General features: G+C 48.0%; 1 protein-coding gene across 5 annotated transcripts; it reads right to left on the bottom strand.

Moving 5' to 3' along the window:
* Positions 1 to 5,021: 5,021 nt before the first annotated feature.
* Positions 5,022 to 16,430, bottom strand: LOC308580369 (uncharacterized protein). Of its 5 annotated transcripts, none has more exons than XM_081181826.1 (5): positions 14,528 to 16,430; positions 11,030 to 11,112; positions 9,274 to 9,400; positions 8,436 to 8,537; positions 5,022 to 7,509 (listed from the first exon to the last, which is right to left on the bottom strand). In XM_081181826.1, the coding sequence occupies exons 1-5, from the start codon at positions 16,278 to 16,280 to the stop codon at positions 6,350 to 6,352; spliced, it is 3,225 nt and encodes a 1,074-aa protein (XP_081037952.1). In that variant the 5' UTR covers positions 16,281 to 16,430; the 3' UTR covers positions 5,022 to 6,349. The 5 variants fall into 5 exon arrangements, with proteins under 5 accessions (XP_081037952.1, XP_081037951.1, XP_081037955.1 ...); XM_081181825.1 differs by having other exon boundaries at positions 5,022 to 7,512; positions 14,528 to 16,429; XM_081181829.1 differs by lacking the exon at positions 14,528 to 16,430 and adding an exon at positions 13,241 to 14,456 and having other exon boundaries at positions 5,022 to 7,512.
* Positions 16,431 to 16,642: the final 212 nt, after the last annotated feature.

The raw sequence follows: 16,642 nt of genomic DNA, 5'->3' as shown, positions 1-16,642 counted from the left end.
CATCCAACTAAGTCTACATTCACACCATACGTGTAAAGGGCTGCTTTACACAGTCATTTCCCCCCAAAATCCTGAGAGACAGAGTTTGCTAAGGGTGCTGAGAATTGATAGTGGGGCCCCTATTCCTATTGCAGTATTTGGTTTCCAGACCTTTGATGGTCTTGATCACCCTTCTCTGCAGACGTTCTAAGTTGTCAATATCCTTCTTAAACGTCGGTGCTTGGATCTGAACACAGGACTCCAGTTGGGGTTTGGACAATGCAGAATAGAGTGATGCTATTAGGTACTTTTCTTGCTCAGTACACTATAAGTTTGTTGATGTAGCCTAGAAAAGCATTGACATTTTTTGCCGCTGCAACACACTGTTGACTCATCTTAAGCTTGTGGTCTGCTAAGACCCCTAGATATTTTTATCAGCCAAACACACACTGACTTGGCAGTGAAACCTCGTCGAGTCCAGTGGGATTTACTTCTGAGAAGGCATGCAGAGGATCGCACAGAGAAACTTTCTGTGTCAAGTCCTTCATCCTCTCGTCCGTCCATCTCTATTGATGCATATTCCTTTTTCTGTGTGGCTCACATCACACATTTCACAGTGAGGGGAAAATGGGTAGAGGCACGTTTTTCTCCCCATAACACCAGAACCCATGGCTCAGGAGTCGGACAACTCCATACCCTCCAACATTTCTCCAGTGAAAATAGGGATGTCCTAACAAAAAGCAGGACATGCCGGGATCAAATCGGAAACCAGGACGGCTTCCGTAAATCTAGGACTGTCCCTGGAAAACAGGGACACTTGGAGGGTTTGCACTGAGTAAAAGTTATTTGTTATTTAAACTCTAAACAAAGGTGGTCTTGCATAGTTTTTATAGGAGGAAAAAGGGAACCAATTAAAGGGTCAAATTAAAGGGCTCTCTTCCGCATAACTCTGTAAATGGGGACTAGATTTTAACTCATACAAATGAAACCCCAGGCCTGATTTTGCTGTTCTGGAATCTTCCTCTGGCTCCCCTACCAGGCACCAGAGCCCAGCATTGCAAACCGCCTCTCCTTTCTTCTCCTTCAGTGCTGTAGACTCCTTAGGCCACGGGTGTCAAACACAAGGCCCGCGGGCCGAATCCGGCCAGCCAGACCTCGTCATATGGCCCGTGTAGCCGGCGGCGGCCGCCAGCCTTCACCTTTTATTCTCGCTTTTTTTGTTGTTGTTGTTACACAAGAAAGCCGCCTCTTCAGCGCATGCGCGACAGCCTACAAGCCAGAGAACGTCTGCCCTCTAGCGGCGCCGGCCGTTCTACACAGGAAACCTCCGCTTTACATGTCCTTTACATAGTCCTACAGATACAACCGGCCCTTTGAGGGTGACCAAACTGCTGATGCGGCCCCCGATGAGTTTGAGTTTGACATCCCTGCCTTAGGCTGAGCCAAATTATATGGCTAGCCCAAGAAGCCTTTGGCCTCCAAGCCCCTCTGCCCTTCCTTCTGCATCTTCTTTCCCCATCCTCTTCCTCTGTCTTTTTCTGTCTGACTCCAGGAGTACCAACAGCTCCAACTAACTCTGCTGAATAGCACCTGGCTATATATACACTTCCTTGGGGCAACCCAGCCAATCACAGCGTTTCACTCAGAATTCTAAACCTGCAACCGCCAATCAGAATACGCATCGCTCCAGCCCCTCTTCAGCTGTCCGTCAAAGTTCCCACAGTGACAGTTAAATGGACTTGCACCTGACCAGAGAGAAGACTTCCCCCATCAAACACATTGCAATAACAAATGCCAGAACTCGTTGCACAGTTTAAACAGGCAGGTTTTCTTCCCAGTCAATCATATTTGTATATTTGAGCCCTAGAAGGAAAGGGGAATATGATCCCTTCCTTACCAAAGGATTTATGCCTGAAAATTGAAGAAAGAAACAGTTCCGATAAATTCATGATTGATGTTTTATCATGGGCGTAGCCAAGGGCGACAGGGAGGGGCAGCTGCCCCCCAACAAATAGAAATGAATAAAAAATACAGCTGAGGTTCTGCCCCCCAACAAAAGGCCTGTCCCCCAACAAAAACCCTGACTACACCCACGTGTGAGGTATAAATTGTTGTTGTTGTGATGATGATGGTGGTGATGATGATGATGACAGTGATGCAGGAGAGAAATTGAGCAGCCTCTTTTCACGTTCAGGAAACCAAAAAAGTAGTTCCCCTCCAGCTCTGGCACTGAAAAGCTGCACAGCTACGTTCCCCTCTTCCCTCCGCAAGGCTCTTTCCTCTCCTGCCCCTACACAGATTTGTTAAGAGTTCAGAGTAGAGGCAGGAGGGAAGGAAGACCCTTTAAAACCCAATCAGGGGTTTTGGGGGGCACTTTGTAGTTGGATGGGTGTGGATTTTTGGGGGGAGGGGGTTCTTCTTTTTATTTTTAAAGAATTCCTTCACCTGTCCACCTCTGCCCCGCAAATCCATTTCCTCCCACCCCATATATTGCAGTCGGGGCTTTCCAGGCAGTCTGGCAGATCAATGCAGCTGAGTGGGGCCCCCATTTTGCAGCCCACTTGCATGGATCAGCACCACCACCCCATGGAGGGAAGGGGGATTCTCTTTCACTGAATGGTAGAGTTGGAAGGGACCCCTCAGGGTCATCCAGCCCAGCCCCCTGCATTGCAGGAATCAACAGAGGTACCCCATCCAATTTGAAACCATACTGGACCCTGCTTAGCTTTGGAAACGTGCCAGCAGTTTTATTGCTGCGCCACTTCCCCCCAATGCATCCTCCTCCTGCACCTCTTGGATCCAGGCCTCCACTCCACCCATCAGCCTTGCCCAAAAATGTCACTGGGCCTGTTTCCCTCCCTGGAAGACCAAGGAGTGTGCCCCCCCCCATAGTCTCTCCCACCTCACTTTCAAAACTTCCTGCCTCTCTAGGAACAAGAGCTCAGTCCATTTAACCATTGGATGGCTGTGCTGCAGCAGCCTTCTCTCTCCCACTCTGATTTTGTTTGTTTGTTTGTTTGTGTGTGTGGTTTTTAATTCTGCTTGGTTTAAGAACATGAGAAGATCTCTGCTGAGATCAGGCCAGTCCGGTGGCCCATCTAGTCCACATTCTGGTCCCAGCCTCAATGGGAAGCCCAAAAGCAGGTTCTGAGTGCGAAAGCACGCCCCATCCTGTGGCTTCCAGCAACTGGTGTTCAGAAGCAGCGTTTACTGCCTCCGACAGGGAGGTAGAACATATCTGAGTTTGTACCGGGATAGCTCTTTACTCCACGAAATTGTCTACTTCTCTGTGTCTAATCCATACCTGCCTCTTGCTGGAGTTCCATAGTTTAACTATGTACTGCACAAATCGCAGAATCATGAGTGGGAAAGGAACCCGAGGGTCATCTAGCCTGACCCTCTGCAATGCAGGAATCTCAAGGCATCCATGGCAGATGGCCAGCCAACCTCTGCTTAAAAACCTCCAAGGAATGAGTCTCCACCACTTACCGAGGGAGTCCGTTCCACGGTCGAACGTTTTTTAATGTCACAAACCTCTTCCTGGTATTTAGTCGGAATCTCAGAAGCCATGGGTTCGAGTCCTACCCTCCACAGCAGGAGAAAACAAGCGTGCTCCACCTTCCATGAGATATCTGAAGATGTCTATCCTATCTCCTCTCAGTCTCCTCTTTTCCAGGCTAAACAGACCCAGTTCTGGGTGCCACAATTTAAGAAGGATGTTGAGAAGCTGGGAGGTGTGTAGATGATGAAGAGTCTGAAAACCAAGCCTGAGAGGAATGGTTGAAGGAGCTGGGTATGTTTGGCCTGGAAAAGAGGAGACTGAGAGGAGATATGATTCTATTACTGATGCCGCCTGCTGAGGCCCCTATGCCTTGCCACCCATCTTCTGAGGAACCCACAGTAACACTTAAGTGTGTGGGGGGGCGGAGGGAGCAATGCCACCCTGTCTGCACCCCTTCACTGGTGTAGAAGATGCCATCTCTTCCTCCTGGTCCTTGACAGTGAAGGCATTCTCTTTGTGGGACCCACACCGTTTGCTGAATTCATCCTGTTCTGTTACGCCTGGAACAGTTTTGATCTGTTTCATAAATGCGTAGTGTTTTTTTCTGGATAGGACGCAGGGGTACGCATACCCCCAGGGCCGTCTTTAGCATATGCAGCACCGGGGTGCAAAGATCCACCCAGTGCCTCCAAATGTTCATCTTGCTGCTGCTGCTGCCGCCTCCTCCCAAGTAGTAACAAATGCTACTTTACTGAGGGGAGCCTGGGGGTGTGGGGTCAGGGAGGGAGACGCTGCCTTCCCACAGGGGAGCCTGGGGGTGTGGGGTCAGGGAGGGAGGGAGGCTTGGGAAGGAAGTTGCACACCAGCCAGCCGTATACCGGTAGTTGGCGGGGCGCAGCTTCCATCCTAAGCTTCTGCAGGGATCGCTCTCCTCCCGCGGAGGTTTGGGAGGCAAGCTGCACATCCGCCAGCCATATGGTTGGCAAGGTGCAGCTGGCGGGCGTGCAGGGAAAGGGGAGGCCGCCGGCAGAGCTGCAAAGCTCCCCCACTCCCTGGGGCGCTCCTGAGAGGCCAGCGCCCTGGCGCAACGAACCACTAAGCCCTATGGGAAAGACGGCTCTGCATACCCCTAAACATTTTGTGAATCTTTGTACTTTTGCCCATTTACTGTATTTAGTTTTCCCAATTTGAACTATAAAATAGTGATTTTCTTGAGTCCAAAGGAGAGTACCCCTAAACATATTTTTAAAGAAAAAAAGTACTGATTGTGTATTAAATGGTTGTGATCTGCCCTCCCTGTGACCGTACGGTGATGGGCAGGGAGGAAACCTTAGGAAATTTTAAAAATAATATTCATTTCCCCTTTCAAACGAGGAGCAATTAGTTAATGAAAAACCCCCAGATACTACATGACGGAAGTTCTGCAAAAAGCAGCAGAGTGCAGGTGCTGAAATAAATGGAACAAAAGTGGCTCCAGAACATGGGAAAAGCGCAAACCCAGAATTTCGAAAGCAGTGATTTCTAATGAAGGGGGGATGTCCTGAAAGCAAGTTCTGCTTTTATTTAAACAAATGCAATTGTGTAAAATTCAAGCTGCGGAATCCAGAAAGAGATTGATAGCACTGAGCTCTATAGTATGCACAGAAATAATCACTCTCCAGCGCAATGGATTGTCTTACATTTAAAACTGCTATTACACATTAAGAGTTACAAAAACACACACACACACACAAAAGCATACCCCGCCCTATCTGCAGAGCTTTCCAAAAATTCCCAGTTGTTCCATGGGGGGGGGGGGGACACTGCTTTCAGCTCCCTTCAACATAACAGACTTTCCCCAGCAACCCTAAAGCCACAATGCATTTAAATCACCGTGATACCACTTTAAAACAGTCATGGCTTCCTCCAAAGAATTGCGGGAGTATCACAGAGCTACAAATCCTAGAGTTCCCTGGCAAGAGGGATAGCCTTTTTAGCCACTCTGGGAAATGTAGCTCTGCTAGGGGAACAGGGGCATCACCTAACAAGGCTCTACGTGGGGCTACCTTTGAAGGTGACCCAGAAACTACAACTAATCCAGAATGCGGCAGCTAGACTGGTGACTGGGAGCGGCCGCCGAGATCATATAATATCGGTCCTGAAAGACCTACATTGGCTCCCAGTACGTTTCCGAGCACAATTCAAAGTGTTGGTGCTGAGCTTTAAAGCCTGAAATGGCCTCGGCCCAGTATACCTGAAGGAGCGTCTCCATCCCCATCGTCCAGCTCAGACACAGAGGTCCAGCTGCGAGGGTCTTCTGGCAGTTCCCTCCCTGCAAGAACTGAGGTTACAGGGAACCAAGCAGAGGGCCTTCTTGGTAGTGGCACCCTCCCTGCGGAATGCCCTCCCATCAGATGTCAAGGAGATAAATAACTATCTGATGTTTAGAAGACATATGAAAGCAGCCCTCTATCGGAAAGTTTTTAATCTTTGATTTTTTAATGGTCCTTTTAAAATTTTGTTGGGTGCTGCCCAGAGAGGATGTGGCAACCCAGTTGGATGGGTGGATTCTTCTTCTTCTTCTTCTCATCCATGACAAACTGCAGCTCCCAGAATTCTTTGCAGGGAAACCATGGCTGTTCGAAGTGCTTCAAAATGTACTGTTGAAGGTGGCCTTAGCACCACCCGAGAGGTTCAATGTGCAACATGACCGCTAGAATATACTTAAAGCAGGATACAAATGAAAAACTGCCTAGCCACAGCCTTGCCCCAAACATTTGACAACGATAACGACACAGGATGACGGCAAGAGGGGAATTTCGTAGCTCGCAAACGTAAAAGGGAACAAAGCGATGGGACTGAACAGCATTTGCCCAAGAGTCAAACTGCTCATCTTTTTAATAAAACAAAGAATTTCCCATTAATATCGGTCTCCTTGCCAGGTGAACAGGGAACCGGCGCTGAACTGTCAGCTGGGTTTGTAAGCAAGGGACCGTATATCCAGAGTTTTCCTGTGTGGCCTCTCTGATGTGAAGAAGCGCTTGATCTCTCCTTGAGGCTCTTCCCAGGCTGCAGGCATTCCTTTGGCTTCTCCAGGGAGTGGCTTCTCTGATGAGCAATAAGGCTCCCCCTGTAAGTGAAGCTTTTCTCACACTGTGGACATTCGTACGGCTTCTCCCCTGTGTGCATTCTCTGATGAGCGCTAAGGCTTGTGCTGTGACCAAAGTTTTTCCCGCACTGGGAGCACTGGTACGGCTTCTCGCCCGTGTGGATTCTCTGATGGGAATAAAGCTGGGCTTTCTGACTGAATCTCTGCCTACACTCTGGGCATCGGAACGGCTTTTCCCCAGTGTGAGTTCTCTTGTGAGAGGTGAGCCTCGACCTCCGGCTAAAGCTCTTCCTGCACTCAGTGCACTTAAATGGTTTCTCCCCTGTGTGGATTCTCTGGTGGGTGGTAAGACTTGTGCTCTGGCTGAAGCTCTTCCCACACTCCATGCATTTAAAAGGTTTCTCCCCTGTGTGAGTTCTCCGATGTGAAGTAAAATTGGACCGGTGATTGAAGCTCCTGCCACACTCCTCGCATTTATAAGGTTTCTCCCCTGTGTGGATCCTTTGGTGTATCATGAGTGTCCCTCTTTCAGCGTAGCTCTTTCCACATTCAGGACACTGAAACGGTTTCTCCCCTGTGTGGGTTCTCTGATGAGCGATAAGCCTCACGTTGTGGCTAAAGGTCTTTCCGCACTCCAGGCATTTGTACGGTTTCTCCTCTGGGTGGGCAGTGTGTGGGTGACTGAAGCTCGATTCCTCTGTCAATGTCTTCCCACCCGATGGATAGCTTTTCCTTCTCTTTCCCTTGTGAAATACACGCAAGCTCAGGATTTCCTCACCCAGAGAAGCAGAGGATCCAGTCCTCTCATCCCTGGAGTTGTTTCCATCCAGCATTTTAGGTCTCCTTCGCTTTGCAAACACCCCTTTCCCCGCTTCCTGCTGGACTCTTTCCAAAGACACAAGAAATGGCTCCTTATAAATTTCATATTCTTCCCCTTCACCTGCTGGGGAAAAGAAAAGAAAATCTCATTAGGGGTTCAAGGTAAAAACTAAGACCTAGTACATGGGTAGGCAAACTAAGGCCTGGGGGCTGGATCCGGCCCAATCACCTTCTCAATCCGGCCCACAGACGGTCCAAGAATCAGCATGTTTTTACATGAGTAGAATGTGTGCTTTTATTTCAAATGCACCTCTGGGTTATTTGTGGGGCATAGGAATTTGTTCATTCCCCCCCCCCAAAAAATATAGTTTGGCCCCCCCACAAGGTCTGAGGGACAGTGGACTGGCCCCCTGCTGAAAAAGTTTGCTGACCCCTGACCTAGCAGCTTATCTTTGGTCAACATCTCCAATATTCTCCCCTTTTCCTCTTTACACACTGCGCTGAGACCTAGGTTACCTTTGGCATATGCTAGTATTTCAGAGAACAACACACATTCATTTCAGATCCATTCCCCACTTGATTTCTGCAGGAGAGTCCACCACCTCCTGAGGGAGACTGTTCCACTGTCAAATAGCTCTTACTGTCAGAAAGTTCTTCCTGATGTTTAGCTGGAATCTCCTTTCTTAGAAAGAAAGGAGAAGAGGAATGTTTTTGCCTGGTGCCTAAATATGCAATGAAGGCACCAGGCGAGCCTCCCTGGGGAGGAGGACTCAACTCAATACTGCCCATAAAAATATAGATCTATAATAAATAAATAAGCCAGCTTGAAGAAACCTCAGAGGCAGACATGAAAGGAGCTTTGGGGTGAGAGCCAGCGACATGAGTTAAGAGGGTGAAGCCTCAAGGTGTGTCTACGAGGAAGAACCCGCAACCGGATGATTCCGTCAGTCTTCGGTGAGATTAAGCAGAAGCTGAAAAATTCACGAAGAAACCCCCTTCTCAATTCCCAAGGAATGAAATGGCCCCGCAAGACTCCCAAGAAAGTACCTGCTGCCAACATCTCCTCTTCCTTGGAGCCCCAGTGAAATGGATCCTCTCCTCCTTCCAGCCGGGAGATGAGGTCTGGTTTGGGAAATCCTTTCAAGGGAACTGAAAGACACGTTGTTTTGGGGTAGAAAATACTTTGGCATTCCAAGCCCATCCAATCCTATGTCCTCCCGAATCAGGGAAAGGCAGGTTCTTATATATGCTGGCAACAAATAGGAGATGGGAATCTGAACTCAGTGGAATTCATCTGATACTTGGTTTTAGTTTGGGGATATTTCTGCGTATGGGACACCACAACCTGATGGTCATTTCTCCTCCCCATGAGAACCTAAGAACCACCCTGTTGAATCACAGAAAAGGCTTATCAGATCTAGTCTAGTCTCTGGTCAAATAATCAAACACACCCATCTGTTGTTTGAGGGAACAAGGAGTAGAGCTATGAAGGCCTGGGGGAAAGGCAGAAAAACGGGGGAATTTCCAAGGTTTTTTTCTGAATTTGTTTCCAAAAAATTGGGGGAGAAAGGAAAAATTGGGGAGAAAACTGCCCCACGTTTCCCCATGCCTTCATATTTCCAACAAACAGGAGGAGAAAAAGGGATGTTGTGTTCATGTTAGGGAAAAGTGAAACCCCATAAGCTTCACATCTCCACAAACTGTGTTTTGCCAGTTTTCAATATGGCATTAGTCAGGTCCGGGAAATTATGGCCCAGGAGACGCACTGTGGGCCCACAGCCTTGCCATCTGTTTCCACACTGGCATCTCTACAGTACAGTGACAAATTCCAAGAATAGGAATCTACCCCTTTAGCGTCAGTCCACCAAGGGACGATTGTCCTTACCCAAAGAGATGAAAGTCTCATAATTCTCCAGCATGACTTCCTTGTAGAGAGCTCTTTGGCCCAGATCCAGGAGATCCCACTCCCCTTTCGTGAAAGACACGACCACCTCCTCAAAGGACACCAGGCACTGAAAGAAGCACATATTCTGTACTCAGAATATTCTTCCCTACATACACCATTGCTCCCAGTTTGGAATGAGGGGCAGTTAAGCTACTAAACTGTGGGATTTTTTTTATTCATTTATAATATATATATATATATATATATATATATATATATATATATATATATATATAAATAACCCCTATATGTTTGTGTGTTATTGTGTGTTTTGCAATTCTGTTGTATTCCAGTGTTGTAGCTTGATGTATTTTTCTTTTGAGATACAATTTTGTTTGACTAAATAAAAAAAAATTCCTTCCTGTAGCACCTTAAAGACCAACTAAGTTAGTTCTTGGTATAAGCTTTCGTGTGCATGCACACTTCTTCAGATACACTGAAACAGAAGTTGCCAGATCCTTCTATATATAGAGAAGGTGGGGAGGGGTATTACTCAGAAGGGTGGTGGGAATCGGAGATTGGCAGATAGCTGAGATGAGCCTGATGAGCCTGTTGACGACTCTTAACGACTGTAATAGGTCTTACAGGAAAAGGCAAGGGGTGGGAAGGTGAGAAATGGTTTAGTCATGTATAATGAGATAAGAATCCAATGTCTCTGTTCAGACCAGGTCTCTCCATTGTTTTAAGTTTGGTAATGAGTTGCAATTCAGCAGCTTCTCTTTCCAGTCTATTAATTTTGTTTATATAATTTTGTTTGAGGTATTTTATTTGTTTTCCCCAGTAGAATAGTAAACATAAACAAAATGATGTGGTTTTTTTTGTAATTTTTCTGTGCATTGTTTTGAACGATGCATTGTTATACTGAGTTGCTTGAAAGGTGAGTTGTATTTAATATATAAGCTTTATTTTTAACTTACACTTACACACACACGATTGTTGAATGGTCTCTTTAAATTTGAAGGTTCATTATCGTTCCACAAGATGTGTTTTTCTTTAAGGGCCAGAGCAAATAACATGACCTAGTTTTACAGCTGTGAAGCAGTATAGCAGGTGCTGTTATGTCAAGTGCCGTATTTTTCACTCTATAAGATGCACCAGATCACAAGACGCACCTAGTTTTGAATAGTTGAATATGTGGTCTGCCCAGCAAGCTTTCTGCAGTGCAACTAGTCTGCAAATAGCCAACAACGGCTGCATTTAACATAGTGATAAGGCACTCATTCCATGAGCGCAGGAATTTCTATTGGTGCAATGGAATTCCCCCCCATCTCCCCCCCCAAAAAAAAATCTGTGCTAGGGGGTCTCCCAACTCTCTGGAACACATATGGGGAGTGGGCAACACATGAGCAGGGTGGAATCCTGCCACACTAGCAGTAATCCCTGAGCTGACGGAATGAGTTAATTGAAAACCACCCATCTGCTACGTAAATGGCTTAAAGATTTCTCAACATACAAAGGCGGCATACAAATTAAACAAATCAGTTTTGCTATCGCCCTACTATTTTTTTCTTTTTGCTAGATTCAAGACTCTCAAGAAAAGGCATTTCCACAGCCTTCTCGCTTGATCATCTTCATATATTTGGGCATCAAGAAGAAAGGGGAATGTTTTTCAGTCCCTGCCTCCCGCAGCATAGTGAGACAGAACGGAGGTGTCCAGGCTTCCCCCTGCATCTCCGCCAGGTGGTCTCTAACTCACCTGAGATGGCTGCACACCTGTTCTTTCTGCTCCATCCCAAAGGAGGGAGGATCCTGGTAGTGCCTTCGACGCCATTGTGCTGCCTGGGGAGGAGATGGAGAAGATGTAAACAAGAGGCTTCAAGTCACAAGAAAGAAAATTCCAACCAGACATATGGAAAAAAATTCTGACAGTAAGAGATGTTCAACAGTGGAAATGTCTCCCTCAGGAGGTGGTGGACTCTCCTTCCTTGGAGATCTCCAAGCAGAGGCTGGAGGGTCACCTGCCATGGATGCTTTAGCAGAGATCCCTGCATTGCAAGGGGGCTGGATTAGAGGACCCCCGGGGTTCCTTCCAATTGTATGATTGGTGCTGCCTGCTGAGCTCTCCATGCCTTGCCTCCCTGTCCCTTCCAACTCTACAATAGTATGATCCGATGATGATGATGGGATGCGGGTGGCACTGTGGGTTAAACCAGAGCCTAGGGCTAGCCGATCAGAAGGTCGGCAGTTCGAATTGGTCCCTGCTCCTGTCAACCTTGCAGTTCGAAAGTATGTCAAAGTGCAAGTACAGTGGTGCCTCGCAAGACGAAATTAATTCGTTCCGCAAGTTTTTTCTTCTTGCGAGTTTTTCGTCTTGCGAAGCACGGTTTCCCATAGGAATGCATTGAAAATCAATTAATGCGTTCCTAGGGAAACCGCTTGCCAGGCTGGCGGTGCGGAGAAGGGCTTTTCTCCGCACCGCAAGCCTTCAGGACAGGTACGGGAACAGAGGGGAAGGCGCGCAGCGCTTTCCCTCTGTTCCCGGGGCTTGCGTGGGAGGAGGGTTTTTCCTCCCCACCGCCAACATTCAGAACAGCATTCTGAATGTTGGCGGTGGGAAGGAAAACCCTCCTCCCACCCCAAGTCTTCAGGAAAGCCATCTGAAGCTGGGCGGCGGGAGAAGGTGTCCCCGCCCCCCCGCCCGGCATCGGAGCTTCGTTCCGATGCCGGGCGGCGGGAGGAGGCATTCCCCCCCCCCCGGCATCGGAGCTTCGTTCCGATGCCGGGCGGCGGGAGGAGGCGTTCCCCCCCCCGCCCGGCATCGGAGCTTCGTTCCGATGCCGGGCGGCGGGAGGAGGCGTTCCCCCCCCCCGCCCGGCATCGGAGCTTCGTTCCGATGCCGGGCGGCGGGAGGAGGCGTCCCCCCCCCCCGCCCGGCATCGGAGCTTCGTTCCGATGCCGGGCGGCGGGAGGAGGCGTCCCCCCCCGCCCGGCATCGGAGCTTCGTTCCGATGCCGGGCGGCGGGAGGAGGTCCGAGGACAGTGGGGAAGATGCGCTGCGCTTCCCCGCTGTCCCGGAGATTTCCCTATGGGCTGTCGTCTTGCGAAGCAAGCCCATAGGGAAATTCGTTTTGCGAAGCGCCTCAAAAACGGAAAACCCTTTCGTCTAGCGGGTTTTCCGTCTTGCGAGGCGTTCGTCTTGCGGGGTACCACTGTAGATAAATAGGCACCACTCTGGCGGGAAGGTAAACAGCGTTTCCGTGCGCTGCTCTTGTTCGCCAGAAGCGGCTTAGTCATGCTGGCCACATGACCTGGATGCTGTACGCCGGCTCCCTCGGCCAGTAAAGCGAGATGAGCGCCGCAACCCCAGAGTCGTCCGCGACTGGACCTAATGGTCAGGCCTCCCTTTACCTTTACGATGATGATACTAATACGACTAATAATAACCCCCATATACAACAATAATACTAATAACCCCCATATGTGATAATACTAATAATAACCCCATATATGATGAATTAAATAACAACAGCAACAACCCCCATATACGATTAATAATAATAATAACAACAACTAGTGCTTTTTTCTGGGGGGACGCAAGGCTACGCATACCTCTAAATAGAAGGAAGGAATTTTTTTATTTTAGCATACCTCTAAACATTTTGTGAATCTTTGTACTTTTCTCCATTTACTCTATTTATTTTTCCCAATTTGAACTATAAAATGGCGATTCTCTTGAGTCAAATGAGAGTACCCCTAAACATTTTTTTAAAGAAAAAAAGCACTGATATTGTAATAATAACCCCCATATACGATAGCCTTGCAGAGCCAGCTATAAAGCGGGCAGGTCCCTTTTTGCAGCCATGTTGCGCGCCCCAGCCCCACAACCTGTGGATTTCGAGAGGGAGGTGGGGGGGGTCTCTCCTATCCCCCCCCAGCACTGCCCTCGCTCCCCCCTCCGAGGCTGCACCTTCACCTCCTCAGCCCGGCCCTTTTCTCCGTCGCTTCAGACCTCCGCCCGGAACGTCACCCTTCCGGAAGCCAATGCCCGACCTGTGCGCTCGCCGTCGCCTTCCCCCACCGACACAACGTTCCAACTTCCTGCCCCTCTAGGAAGCGGGGCTCAGTGCGTTTAACCCTTGAGAGGCGCAGTGGCAGAAGCCGCCTGGTCCTCGTCCATCGCGCCCGGATCCTTCCTGGGCGCTGATTTTTCTGGGGAAGCCGGGAGCGATCCTCCTCTGGTTCCCTCTTTGCTCAAAAGCAACGAAAGACAAGTTGCTTGCACTTTGTCTCGCGCCCAGAAACATTTCAGAGAATCATAGAAAGGGATACCCGGGGGTCATCTAGCCCAACCCCCTTAAAATGCAGGAATAAACTCAGTTAAAGCATCCCTGACAGATGGCCATCCAACCTCTGCTTCAAAACCCCCAAGGAAGGGGAGTCCACCACACAGGGAGGAGGAGGGTGGACTTTTTTCGGAGCCACCCAGCAAAGTTTTTAAATCACACTCTTTTGTCCTTGTCCTGCAACAGGCTTTTTAAAAAAATGGTGTGCTTGTCTCGTTTGGAAGGAGTTGGGTTGGCTGGTCCAGAGAGAGAATGCCCAGATATTGAACATAACAGGCAGCTCACTTATTTCTGTCCCATAGGTCTCCCAAAATCAAGTTCTGGCAGCTGGGCTCTTATGCCTGGGGCCACCAGCTCTTGAGGACATGATCCCAAATCTCCAACTAGCATAATCCCAGAGGACTTTTTTTTGAAGTCCACCTGGTTGGACATAAGGAGAAAAACCTGCTGGATCAGAGCTATAGGATCCATTTCAGATTAAAATTTTACAGTCGCATCCAACACACAACACAGAAACAAGATTCCAAAAAATCTCCTGGACTTCCCTCCTTCCCTTTGTGGGTTCTTACTGTTAATCATTTCCTCCTGCATCTTTTATGATAATCCAAATCTTTTACCTCTCCATTGTGTCCAAAATTCACCATTAAACTACAAGTGTTATCCCAATCCTACTAACAATTTTAACTGTTTGCAATGGTTTTTAAAATAAATTATAAATTTTCCCCATTCCTTATTAAAAATTTGGTCTTCCTGATTTCTGATTCTTCTGGTCATTTTAGCCATTTCGGCATAATCCATCAACTTGACCTGCCATTCTTTTCTGGTAGGCCATCTCTTGGCCATCTCATCTAAGCATCCTTGAGCGTATTGATGATTTTTTAAAAACTAAAATGTGATTCCCCCCCTCTTACCTGCACTGATGATAGTCATTGTTTGGATAGGGGGTTGGGCTCCTCCACTGCCACCTACACCACTACCACCTGGTTCAGACTCACTGGATCTTTTCCTTACCAAATTTTTTTCAATTGAGACTTGCTTTTGCCGTTGTTTTAAGGTTTCTATAAAGTGAGACATAGCGATATCATTGTAGATGTTAGTGGCATGACTTAGAGCATCTTTATCAGGGTGATATTTTTCAGCAACAGCTTGCACTTCAGCCCATTTTGCAAGCATTTCTTTGATTGTTGCTGTAGGTGCACTTTCTCTGCTCTCCTCCTCCAACGAAGTTATTTCCTCAGTTGCTGGCTTAATTTCCTCAGCTACAGGCTTTTGCTGCTCTGTCAGAATGTTTTGAAGTTCTTCTGTGGTGAGCTCAGTCCTGTGCTCCTGCACTAACTCCTCCACATCAGCACCACTCACTTCCAAGCCCATGGAATTTGCCAGAGACACAATATCCTCAACAACAGGAGCATCCTCTTCAACAGCCGCCGTTCCATGTTCCTGGACAGCATCTGGCCACAATTTCTTCCATGCTGCCTTCAGTGTTCTCTGAGTCACATCCCTCCATGCTTTGTCTATCATATGTAAGCAATGGAGGATATTAAAATGATTCTTCCAGAACTCTCTTAGGGTTAGATCTGTGTCTGAGGTCACCTCAGAGCACATTTGGAACAGTGCTTTGGTGTAAAGCTTCTTAAAATTTGATATGACCTGCTGGTTCATGGGCTGGATGAGAGGAATCATGTTGGGGGGCAAAAACTTTACATTGATAAAACGAAACTCTTCCATCAACTCGTCCTCCAATCCTGGAGGGTGACCTGGAGCATTATCCATAACAAGCAGGCACTTCAGTGGAAGATTTTTGTCCTGGAGGTATTTTTTCACACTTGGCCCAAACACTTCATGAACCCACTCAATAAAAAATTGCCTGGTTACCCGAGCTCTGCTGTTCACCCTCCACATCACATGCAATTTGCTTTTTATGACCTTGTTTTTCTTAAATATCCTGGGGTTCTCAGAATGGTAGACTAACAAAGGCTTCAACTTAAAATCTCCACTCGCATTTGCACAAAATAAAAGTGTCAGCCTGTCTTTCATGGGCTTGTGTCCTGGCAATGCTTTCTCCTCCTTTGTTATGTAAGTCCTCTTTGGCATTTTCTTCCAAAAGAGACCTGTCTCATCACAGTTGAAAACTTGCTGGGGAAGGAAGCCCTGCGACTCAACATAATCTTTAAATTCCAAAACAAATTGGTCAGCCTCTAACTGGTTGGCACTAGCAGCTTCGCCATGTCTCACAACACTGTGGATCCCAGTTCTCCTCTTAAATCTTTCAAACCACCCATGGCTTGCCTTGAAACTCTCTGTCTCAGCACTTGGTCCCGGGGCGTTTGCGACGAGGTCAGCATGCAACTGTAAAGCTTTTGCACAAATTATGCTTTCAGGAATGCTGTCACCGGCCTCCTGTTTCCCAGTTATCCATACTAAAAGCATTTTTTCCATTTCTTCCATTGTCTGTGTCCGTTGCTTGAGTGTTTTAACACCCTTTGCAACATTGGCCCCCTTAATAGCATCCTTCTTTTTTATGATGGTGCTAATTGTAGATTTGGGCATCCCAAACTGCGTTGCCAGATCACCTACACGGACCCCACTTTCGTGTATGGAAATAATTTCCTTCTTCACCGCAACAGTTATCACGGTTCTCTTGCCTTTGCTGCTTTCCTTCATGTCAGCAGTCCCAGGAGGCTGAACTGGAATCCACACAATCCCCAAAACAACGGCAGAAGGCAGCTTCCCCAAAAAGAAGGAGCGAAGCAGAGACAAAGGCACATGCGGCAGACTCACATAAACAAATCCCAAAATCCTTTGCAGAATCCCAACATTTTCCACTCCCCCCCTCCCACAGGGTGGGCGGGCTTACTTGGCTAGGTGCCACCCACCTTGCTACCAGCTGGGGGCGGGGCAAGGGCGGGAAAGGGGCGGTGCTTTTCGGCTGAGGCTCACTTTGTTTACTTGCCAGGTTCACCCCTGGACTTGGCTCTTAGTCTTCATTAGGGAAGTGTTCCTTACCTAACGTTTGGGGCTGGGGT

Source organism: Podarcis bocagei (genome assembly GCF_964188305.1).
Source record: "Podarcis bocagei genome assembly, chromosome: 2".
Taxonomy (NCBI): Eukaryota; Metazoa; Chordata; class Lepidosauria; order Squamata; family Lacertidae; genus Podarcis; species Podarcis bocagei.
The sequence above is the reverse complement of the archived record's forward strand: the minus strand, read 5'-3'. Positions and strand labels throughout refer to the sequence as shown.